At 45.2% G+C, this 11,916-nt stretch overlaps 1 protein-coding gene across 2 annotated transcripts in view; it reads left to right on the top strand.

The window, feature by feature from the left end:
* rxrgb (retinoid X receptor, gamma b) overlaps positions 1 to 9,756 on the top strand; it is a 25,690-nt gene extending 15,934 nt beyond the window's left edge. For both annotated transcript variants that reach the window (XM_084473383.1, XM_084473382.1), the window contains exons 2-10: positions 1 to 173; positions 3,001 to 3,145; positions 3,763 to 3,942; positions 4,486 to 4,646; positions 5,611 to 5,740; positions 6,630 to 6,762; positions 7,755 to 7,846; positions 8,402 to 8,507; positions 9,167 to 9,756. The exon at positions 1 to 173 is cut by the window's left edge and continues 66 nt beyond it. In XM_084473383.1, coding sequence (XP_084329509.1) covers positions 1 to 173; positions 3,001 to 3,145; positions 3,763 to 3,942; positions 4,486 to 4,646; positions 5,611 to 5,740; positions 6,630 to 6,762; positions 7,755 to 7,846; positions 8,402 to 8,507; positions 9,167 to 9,314 — 1,268 coding nt within the window. In that variant the 3' untranslated portion in view covers positions 9,315 to 9,756. The remainder of the gene's footprint in view (positions 174 to 3,000; positions 3,146 to 3,762; positions 3,943 to 4,485; positions 4,647 to 5,610; positions 5,741 to 6,629; positions 6,763 to 7,754; positions 7,847 to 8,401; positions 8,508 to 9,166) is intronic.
* Positions 9,757 to 11,916: the final 2,160 nt, after the last annotated feature.

The raw sequence follows: 11,916 nt of genomic DNA, 5'->3' as shown, positions 1-11,916 counted from the left end.
CCTCCGTCATCAGCAGCTCCAGGCCCATGCATGGGGCCTCTATGTCCGGGCTGGGCTCGCCCATGAACGGCCTGACGTCCGCCTACTCGGTCATCACCTCATCGCTGGGCTCGCCCTCTGCCTCGCTGCCCTCCACGCCCACGATGAACTTTGGACCGCTCAGCAGCCCGCAGGTGAGTGGACAGACAGTTGTACAGAAGGCTACAGCGATTGATCTGGCAAAAAACATGAAATGATATTTCAAATGTGTATCCGCAACATCTGCATGGTGATACACTACAGGGTTGAAGTGGAGTTTTGAAAGGAAAAAGAAAAAAAAAAGGGTTGGACCTGTCTGCTTCCATTATTGATCTCCCACTTGGCTCTCGATCTCAGCCAGGGAAGTGATTTATCTTTTTAAAACTCGGCATCGGATAGGCATGACATATGCCTTCCACGTTTTTTTAACATCTCAGATAGCGCAGGAGGGAGATGGAGGCCATATCAGGTGGTCTCTGGCCGGGCCTCAATAAAGCCCTCCTTCCAGACGTCTCCGAGAGACCTTCTAAACGTCTCCATGTAAAAGGTCAGGGTGGAGAGGCATGTTACCGCGCTGTCGTGCAAGAGGATTTAGGATGCTGTCCAATTCTCAGTCCGCTGAGGGAATACTGAGACATGAGCTAAGGAGCGAGAGAGCTTCTATGTTCTCCTCTGCTTCACTCTTCCTCTCTCTGTTCCCTACCTATCATTCTCTCTGTCATTCTTTCCTTCCTTTCTCTGTCTCACTCTCTTTCTCTATTTGTCTGTCTCTTTCTCTCTCTCTCTCTCTCTCTCTCTCTCTCTCTCTCACTCTTTCTTTCTCTCTCTGTCTCTCTCTCTCTCTCTCTCTCTCTCTCTCTCTCTCTGTCTCACTCTTTCTTTCTCTCTCTCTCTCTCTCTCTCTCTCTCTCTCTCTCTCTCTCTCTCTCTCTCTCCATCTCTCTCTCTCTCTGTCCCCCCATAACCCTCCAACACTGACTTTTACATCTTCTCTTCCCCACGTTTTATTAGTGACATGTGTTATTTTCCACCAGAAGTCTCATCTCGATCAGTAAACTCTCTCCTGTCTCCTCCATTCCTTATTTGAGCTTTCTTTATCTGTCCATCTCGTCTATTATAAAACACAGACCAGCGATAACGCAATCCTTTGATCCCAAACCCATCCTTGAATAACACCCAGCCACACAGAACTACCATAGCCTTTCCCTTGAATGATCTATAGAACTACAAATCCCAAAAGGTCTAGCATGCATGGATGATGTGGAGCACACAGATACTGAGATAGATTGCTTCATCGACAGTAGAGATAGATACCTTTAGGGTCAGGGTGATTTTTTACTACGTGGTTACGGTTAGTTTGTTGATTTCCTATCAGCCTTAGGGTCTCAGATTGAAAAGCCTCATGATGCTTGTTCAGAAAAATACTGTTAACCACAAACATTATACTATAATTCACCCCGTGCAAAACCATTTTTGAACCATAACCCAATAGGCACAAGTGAATTGAGTTGTAAAGGATGTTGTTCATAGATACCATGTGTCGCATGAAGTATGTATGAATCATACATAATTCACACTCAGCGGCCGCAGTCCTCCTACTCTACACATCAGACATGTCGTAACGGTGAACTACTTTTCAGATGCCAACGGAGCTGCGTTGGAACGTAACGGTTATAAAATATGCGCCAAGATTATCCTCTTATAATGCGGCGATAATAAATGTGTGTACCAAAACAACAGGGTTAGCCACAAACTGTGTTCTGATCTGATGACCAGTGAACTAAGGAAAGCAGTGTTCTGATCAACCATTCATCCAGACCCACCCGCAGGGCATCATCCATTGACAAAGTGAAACCGTCGAAACACATTTAAAGACCAACCATTGCTTCGAAGTATTCCTGCGAAACATGAAAACATGAAGAAGAACCACAGACTTTACTTTAAAGATAAAAGTCCACCGCCGACATGAGGCAACAGACAGAGCAGAGTGCAGGTGGTAAATAAACGATAGCATGAACCTGGGGGCCTGCGGGGAGGATGTGCCTATACGCTGCCATCCATCATCCATATTGGACAGGAGCTGAGCTTTAGTAGGTCACCGCTGTTTACAGAGTGTAGAGTACAGACATGGCCACATAAACAAACAAATTAGCACAACACAAACAAAAGGAAATGCATATGTAAGCACATGTCACAGACGTATCCTCACGTTGCCACGCAATCAACTGGGGGAGGGTCAAAGTGCAGGAGAACGATAAGAAAAGCAGAGGGAAAGATGTATACCAAATGCGGGCCGTTATGAAAAGATTGTCCCGTATTAGCTGGTATCTGTGCAAAGTGAAGAGATTAGGGACAAGTTGTTTATTAAACATTACCATACCAACAAGTAAGAGCAGCTGGGTGTAGCAATTAAAACAAAACACTTCTCACAAGACACCTCGACATTTCCACACTCTCTTTAGAGATGGAGAATTCCGCGGAACAGTGACCCCTGCTGATCGAGACCGAGAACTGCACCTTCTGTACAAGTGACTGCCCCTATAGTTTTCTCCAGATCGCCCCCTACTGCCAAACTCACGTTATTATGCATCCGAACGGCGGCGGGCCTCTTGCAGGTGGAGAGAACCTCAAGCTCTCCCCTCTGTAACCAAGCATGTGACCACACCCTCAGACACTTTCACATCACCACCGTGTGGGCGTATAGGAAAATAGAGTGAGGCGGAAAAAAATGTGATAAAGAAATGAAAAATAGAGGAAGTATGACAGTCAGGCCACTGACCCAATTTTTTTTACTTAACCTCCCTCTAACCCCTCCCTCCCTCCCTCCCTCCATCCCTCCAACCTCCTTCCCGCTCTCCCTCCCTTCCTACCCTCTGCCTCTTCAACTCATGGTTCAACTTGGGATCATTATTGTTCCCCCCCCCCCCCCCCCTCCCCCCCCCCGCATGTCCTTGTCTCTCTCCTCCTCCTCCTCCTCCTCAGATGAACTCTATGAACAGTGTTAGCAGCTCCGAGGACATCAAGCCTCCCCCGGGCCTCCAGAACCTGGGGAACATCAACTACCAGTGCCCCAGCCCCGGGGGCATGTCCAAGCACATCTGCGCCATCTGTGGGGATCGGTCCTCCGGTGAGAAGGGGGGGGGAGGTCACACACTAGGGGGGCGGGAAGGGGAGGGGGGGGGGGGGGGGGGAGGAGGAGGGTCGGGGGTCATTGGGCCCCCCCCAGCTGAAACGTTCGGGGTTCAAAGCCCGGTCTTGAACGCAGTCTATCTGATACCTGCTCCCCAGTGATCTGTGTTTGAAGACACGGCGTCAGCGGCTGCTAAACGACGACGCTATAGTAATGGTAGTGTGAGAACAAACAGAACTAGCAGAAACATCACTGATGCTCAGCGGTGTTTGTGGTGAGTGAGCACCACTTCTTCTGTCGCCGTCACTATAAATAACTCCCAGGATTAGAGACTCCACCCTCATAGTGGCTAGCAATCACACACACACACACACACACACAACTACACTCACACACACACGCACACACACACACACACACACACACACACACACACGCACACTTACAGTCACACACACCCACACATACACACACACTCTCACATACACACACACTCTCACATACACACACACTCTCACACACACACACACACACACACACACACACACGCACACTCACACCCACACCCACACACCCACTCCCTGATGTGTTTGATTTGTTTGGCGGCCACACAGGAAAGCACTACGGCGTGTACAGCTGTGAGGGCTGCAAGGGCTTCTTCAAGAGAACCATCCGGAAGGACCTGACGTACACGTGTCGAGACAGCAAAGAGTGCCTGATCGACAAGCGCCAACGCAACCGCTGCCAGTACTGCCGCTACCAGAAGTGCCTGGCCATGGGCATGAAGAGAGAAGGTCTGTGTGTGTGTGTGTGTGTGTGTGTGTGTGTGTGCGTGTGTGAGTGCGTGCGTGCGTGCGTGAGTGTGTGTAGGGGGGGATGCTTTGAATTGGTTTCCATTTGACTCGACTGTGTGGTTGTGAGAAGTTTGGCGTTTTTATGGGTTGAAACTAGTCTAATGGCATCATTTAAATTGGTAAATATTGTTTTATATACATTACATTACGAAAGTCATGTGATCTTTTAATTTCATAATTGTAAAAGAAAATATGCTTTATGTTCCAACCAAGCTACTGCTGGGGTCCACTCAGCGCCCTCTTGTGGCCGTCTGGGGGCACCCTCCCCACACTTTGGAAACCACTAACCACTTCTCTCATGTATATAGTCCTGCAGTTATGGGCTTATGTACTGCAAATTTGTTGTATGTGAACCTTGAACTTTGTGTGTCTATGTGTGTGTGTGTATGTGTGTGTTTGTGTGTCTATATCCGTGTGTGTGTGTGTGTGTGTGTGTGTGTGTGTGTGTGTGTGTGTGTGTGCGCGCGTGCGTGCCCCCTGCAGCGGTGCAGGAAGAGAGGCAGCGAGGGAAGGAGCGGGGGGAGAACGAGGTGGAGCCCACCAGTAGTTTTAACGAGGAGATGCCCGTGGACAAGATCCTGGACGCAGAGCTGGCCGTGGAGCCCAAGACAGAGATGTACACGGACAGCAGCCCGGGCAACTCGGTAAATGTTTGGCACATCGTCACCTCCTCAGCTCCACCCCCTGGGAAGGGGACTGCTGCATTGTTCATAGGTTCTAAACCCATATGCTAGATCATGTGATGTTTTTTTTAATCCAAAAGTGGCTAACAATACAGCATACAGTGAAGGTAAAGATAGAGTTTGATTTATTTGTTGTTTAAATGATGTCAGACATGCTGGATCGCTCATTATATTGGACGCTCATTTAGCTGAGGTGTCATGAGGAGTTTATCTCTATTTTAATAGTCGGTTGATTATTATTAGAGTATTATGTCAATGAATGCAGCTTTGAAATGCATGCGCTATCTCCGTAGTGTTATGTTCACTCAATACTCACAAACCTGGCGTGGCGTAATGAGCAATCAGAGAAACGGCATAACTACACATCTCCACCCGGAGTCACACTCTGCTCTCATTGGCTAACGATATACAGGGTCTGTTTGAAGTGAACCAGTTTTACCCACCGTGCCTTGGAAACACCTCCCTCTGTGCTATTTTGTGTGCATCTGTCAAGAGAAGATTAGAAGTGGTATTCATGCTGTCAAAGCATTGCATTGCAGCACCCATTGCTGTCCGGAGAAAATAGAGACTACGGTAAAAATGAAATGTGATAGTGTAATTATGAGAGAAGTAAATTTTCACTGTACAAAAATGATCTGAGGAGGCCTGTTTTGACATACAATCAATAAAAGGCAGTGGACATACTTTTGACACAAAGGACAGACATAATTGCCTACAATCATCTGCACGCAATTGTTATGATTGATGAGAGTGCATGTTGTACTAAAAGGGACAGTAACAGTGAAAAGTCAGAAGTCTGAATGAACCTCCATTCACACGTTTTAAATAGTTTCTACTTTCTCCCTTTCTCCCTTTTTTAAATGTTAAAGCTATTGATGTCATTAAAGCGGTGCTCTTCTGTCTCTTCCTCTCCTGGTTGGTCTAGACCAACGACCCGGTCACCAACATCTGCCAGGCAGCAGACAAGCAGCTGTTCACGCTGGTGGAGTGGGCCAAGAGGATCCCCCACTTCTCTGAGCTGCCACTGGACGACCAGGTCATCCTACTACGAGCAGGTACACACACGCATACACACACACGCTCACGCATGGATGGGTTTGACCCAAACCCCCCCCCCCCTCATCCACAACACACATGTTCTCACACACACGCACACAACAGTTATGCATGAATATCTGTGTCAGGACACCATAACCCTAGCCTGGAATCCAGACCCACATCTAGACAGCTGTAGGGTCTGGCAACGAGTGATGAAAATGGCCCGACTCAAGGGGCGGCACCAAGCATGCATTTTAAAATATCACTGCACACAATTGGATAACACTACGACCAATCAGAAGAATACAAGGGGTGACGTATCCAGACCAGCGGAGCTAACCAATAGATAAGACTCACAAATAGCAACGCTTTTGGCCCATATATTTTTTGGCCTATATCAGATACACCGATGTGATTGGTTAATGTTCTTGGCCAGTGGGATTGGGGAGTGGGTATATTGCTCGTTCCCAGAGTAACTCACTGGATTTCCAGGGCACCATGACCCCCTCTTCCAAGACACACGTACACAATGACGGACGCACCCCAAACACACAGGCAGGCACACACAACCACTCACAGGATGTACTTTAACCTGCATCGACCCTTGTGGTTGGTGGTTAGCGTTATAGACCCGGTGGTTTTTCAGCTGCTTCATTGCTGCCCCCTGGTGGCGAGATATGCCTCATGCAGGACTTATTGACTAAGTGGAGACATCCGATCATAACCCTAATGCAGACATCTGTATAAAAACTGATATTTTAAATACAGAGACAAGCGATTAATCCAAGTCATTTACATACAATTATTTATTATTTATATTATTTTCAGAAACACATAATCACATTTTTGACAAATCCACCATGTTGTTGTGTGTGTGTGTGTGTGCGTGTATGTGTCTATGTGCAGGCTGGAACGAGCTGCTCATCGCGTCCTTCTCACACCGCTCGGTCACGGTTAAAGACGGCATCCTATTGGCCACCGGCCTCCACGTGCACAGAAGCAGCGCCCACAGCGCTGGAGTTGGCTCTATATTTGACAGGTAAGGAAAAGATGAAGTAAATGTGTGATGTATTGGATGGGATGTTAAATATGTCTCTATGTGTTCATACTGTGATACTTTTCTGGACGCATCGCTCTAAGACATAGGAGATAAAACATTTTTTATTTATTTTTGCATGAATTGGACTGTTGTGCTGAGTAGCTTTTTCTGTCTATCATTTGAGATCAAAGCGGGGTCAGTTAATATGCATCGCATATGCTTAATCTCCCCATGAGCCAAACACTAGTGCTCTCTCTCTCTCTCTCTCTCTCTCTGTCTCACTCTTTCTTTTTCTCTCTCTCTCTCTCTCTCTCTCTCTCTCTCTCTCTCTCTCTCTCTCTCTCTCTCTCCATCTCTCTCTCTCTCTGTCCCCCCATAACCCTCCAACACTGACTTTTACATCTTCTCTTCCCCACGTTTTATTACATGTAGGCAGTGACTAAGATATATACGATTTATAAGATATGTCTGGGTAATAAAAGATTAATTTCATAACGACGAGCAGTTATCACTTTTCCTCATTTCCTCATAACTCAAACAAGGACTGACTTGTCTTTACAATTTCATCCAAGATATTCTGAAACACCAATTTGTACGATTTGTAATCGTCCCTATTCATAAAGGGACGATTGTGGTCCCGCGTTCACGCAACGCAAGGGGGTTACGGACCCCTTACGTCCTTGCGTCACTGCAAGGGCCTGACGTGCGCCTCCCAAAAATTGTAACCCTCTGTTGAGGCGACGCAGAACCCTCCGTTGAGGTCGGCTCGCTAAAACCCCACGCGGAACCATAAAGGTTCACGACTGCGTCGAAGCGTCTGCGCGGCCGTTGCGTTGCGTGAACGTGGGACCACACAGCCCTCCTGTATGGTTTTTCTAACCCGCTGGTAGCTCAGATGACTCATTCTAACTTGATAGTGGACGCACAGGGAAGCGTCCTGGGTCTTCCTAACGCAACTCTCCTGTGCTCTGTGTGTGTCGCGTCTCCTGCAGAGTCCTGACAGAGCTGGTATCTAAAATGAAGGACATGCAGATGGACAAGACGGAGCTGGGCTGCTTGCGTGCCATTGTTCTCTTCAACCCTGGTCAGTGTGTGACCTTTCACCCCTCACCCCTCACCTTACCCTGCAGGAGCCTCGAGCCCAGCCGTCCGTGGAGGGTGGAATGGATTAGAAGTAGACGCTGGCCCCATGATGTGTTACAGGCGTGGTGTTCATAGTTTCCACTTTGTCGTTTAGCAGACTATGCTTTCATCCAAAGTGACTTACAAGGGCGGCTGACAACAAGCAAAGTATTTATATATCAAAATTGGTGTAGCTACCTAAACATTCAAGTGCTGCATGTGTGATAGTTAGTTACTACAGATAGTTACTACAAAGCCCAGTCATTGTCTGACAAGATTTAGTTATCTCATGATATTATGGAGTTATTACAATTGACTGATGAGTCATTTTACCAGACGGTTTCCAAAGTGACATAAAGTCAATGTAGATACATGTGCTTCCATGAGCAGGTAGTGGTTAGGCTACAGGCTTATGGGGGCTCCAACTCACTACCTTTTGCCTAGAGAGTCACCAAACACCCCCTAACCACTCTCCTTCCTCCCCTTATGGTGTGATGAATGTACTCTTGTGTTGCAGATGCCAAGGGTCTGTCGAACCCCCCGGAGGTGGAAGGTCTGAGGGAGAAGGTGTACGCGTCACTGGAGTCGTACACAAAGCAGAAATACCCCGACCAGCCCGGCAGGTAGTATTACATCACTTTACATGACATCCGTTTACACTACATTACTTTACACTACATCACTTTATATGACATCAGTTTACACTACATTACTTTACACTACATCACTTTACATGACATCCATTTACACTACATTACTTTACACTACATCACTTTACAGGACAGCAGTTTATACTTGATCACTTTACACTACATTACTTTACACAACTGTACTAAATATTGTAACGGTGGTAGGTAATGAGACATGGCCTGGTGACGGCTGGTTAACCTGCTGCACATTGATTACTCAGTGTGCAGCAGGTGTGCAGCCTCACCCAGCCCCAGAGTCCAACCCGACTCTGCAACCAGGGGAGGCTGCTAAAACCAGCCTTCATCCACACACACTCCCACAACTGTGATATGTCATCCGAGATTAAGGAAATTCTAATTAAGTTGTTTTGTGTACCGGTTCGAGGGAATGGGTGGAGACGACTCTCTCGAAAATTGTGACTTTGGACCACACTAACCATTTGAAATAACACCGTGGCAATATCGTACCTTTAAACTTTCATTGCTTAACATCTCAGTTTCTTGAAAATGTTATACATTTTCCTATTTTTCGGCAGAGTCCGTTGGGAATAATCTAGAAGACTGTTATAAGGATGATGTATGTCTGCCTACAGGTTTGCTAAGCTGCTTCTTCGTTTGCCCGCCCTTCGCTCCATCGGGCTCAAGTGTCTAGAACACCTGTTCTTCTTCAAGCTGATCGGGGACACACCCATCGATACCTTCCTCATGGAGATGCTGGAGGCTCCCCACCAGATCACATGACACAAGTCATGTGATCCCCCTGCCCCACCCCTCCTTGTCTCTGTATATACGTCCAAAATGTCGGCGATACGAACATTCAACAAAAAAAAAAAACTACAAAAAATACATAACTTGATTCAAGTTGTAAAATGGCATATTTTGTACCAAGCACAAATGATTCTTATAATTGGAAATAAATTGTATTTTATGGTTTACATGGAAGCCGAGACGTAGTAGCGGGGATTGTAAAGTATACAGTTAAAAAATGAATTCTAATAGAATTGTTAACTGATTTTTTTTATTTTGTAAATAGATAATTCCAGATATTCTTTTTAAAGCAGCCCAAAGCAATATGGAATAAGTCATATTTTATTCAAAAGTAAATTGTACAAATACAAAATACCATCCATACATTTCTAAAATACATTTTAGAATTCTTACAGAATAAAATTATTTAAACTAATGTGAAACACGTTGTTTTTCTTGACTATGTATTTGAGCTTTACTACAATCCATATAATTGATACGTATATGTTAGGCTCATAGGCAAGTTTCTGTTGTGTAACATACTAAATATGTGTTTTCTTTTCCAAATTGACAGGTATGCATTTTTATTATTAGAGAATATGTAACAAACAATCTTTAACTATAGTGAATAGTAACCTATGTACATTCAGATGTTCAAAGTGTAGAATGCTGCATACAGCCATCTTGTCAGCTGCATGACTAGATTAAATCATATTATTTGTGTAATACCCATAAGTGAATAGGTAGACAGTTAAGTCCAACAACGCGACTGTATCCTGTAGGCTACTCTGAATACAATCCTGACCAGTAGATTTGGTAATACATTGGTATTTACTTCCATCCGCCAGCAGGGGGCATACCCCGTTTCTCCCACTTCCTCCAGTTCAAAGTTAGATGGGTGATCCCGGAGCTGTGGCCGGCCTCTGGGACTTTAGTGTTCTACCACCGGCGAGGAACCTGTCCCAGGGCAGGTAACTCCCGAAGTCTGTGTGATAACCGGACGATTTAAAGGGAATACTAATTTTCCCTTAAAATCACCTTAATTTAATGCTTTTCGTTGCAATGTTTGAAGCATCGAAAAAGCATTAAAGTAATATAGGCCTAAAGGAAAAGTAAATTAAACATCTTCCTAGATTTTCAGAAAAGCATATCTCTGGATGTATGAAATGGCTGTACAAGAGTTAGGAGACCAAAGCCGCTTACCGTATTAGGCCTATAATATTAACTGATTTATTAGGTCTAGCCTATTCCTAATTTATTATTTTCCTTTATAGCCTAGGCTTTAGTTTAGATAATTGTAGCCTATCTTTTGACAGATGTATGCAAGCTAATCACCAAAATGCATCCTCGATTTCATCATCATAAGGTTTTAAAAGTTTTGAACCCCATAGTCACCCCGTTATAAGCTCTATCATGCTTTAACATGCAATTAATATGGCTGGGCTTTTTGTAGGATGCAGGCTTTATTCCGGTCTATATTAGTCGTAGTCATTCCTCAGATGCCGGTTACTGGCAACTTGACGCGTCCTGGCACTTTCATTGTGAAGGATTCCGCAGACGCAGGGGGCCAGGCGTCTCCAGATAAGAGGGGGGGGGGTTGAGTTGGGAGGCGATGACAGAGAGACCGTTCCTATGTGCAGGTGCAGGTTATCTCCCTCTCCCCGTCTCCCTCTCTCTCTCTCTCTCTCTCTCTCTCTCTCTCTCTCTCTCTCTCTCTCTCTCTCTCTCTCTCTCTCTCTCTCTCTCTGTCTCTCTGTCTCTCTGTCTCTTAGATTCGATGTATCTCTATCGCTCTCTCGTCATCACCGAGCCAGCCACCCCTCCTCTGCCGTGTGTTTCTTTCTAATGGGATAATTGACAAACAGACCCACAGCAGCCGGGGTGGACGCAGACGGGACGCGGAGAAAGTTTGGTTGTTCGGTGTCCGTCGGCCGGAAGGACTGGAGTGGACGTGGACAATAAGATGAGGAGAAGAGAACTTGGAGACATTTAAGACAATATTTCCAAGAGGAGATCTAACAGGTAGCCTGTAATCAAATTGTCAATAATTGTAATTATTCCAGATAGCAGTAGCTTGTATCTTCTATGGTGTTCTTGAACGTTTAACAGTGATCTGTCATCTAGGCTTGGACCTGTCTCTCTAACTGTTCCTTTGCCTTAACAGAACTTTGCCATGGGGGAAGGATCAGCCACCTCGCTCCTTGGTAAACACAACTAGATTTTTTTTTTCCATTATTGTTGTTTATTTCAATGTAGGCCTATTTGTTTGTTCAAATAAACTTTTAAGGGGAAAATAACGGCCAAAATCATTGACCAAATTTAGTGACCAAATTTAGTTTCTCTTTTATCAATAAGCCTCTATATTTAAATCTATAATAACATCTATTATGTCTCTTTTGTAATTTATCCAGCATTCATATGTATTGCCTCCACCCTAATTTAGAAAGAAAATGTTTTTTTATTCACACGATATTATTCTAATCTCGCCACAACATTTTACCACAGGCAAGGGGCTGTTTGTGAGTATGGCGTGAGGACCTGTGAACATAAAAAAATACGAAGAATTAATGATTTGACCACTTGTGTTCATAAAGAT

This window comes from Micromesistius poutassou (assembly GCF_964030765.1).
Source record: "Micromesistius poutassou genome assembly, chromosome: 9".
In the NCBI taxonomy this organism is placed as follows: Eukaryota; Metazoa; Chordata; class Actinopteri; order Gadiformes; family Gadidae; genus Micromesistius; species Micromesistius poutassou.
This window is presented reverse-complemented; position numbering and strand designations above follow the sequence as displayed.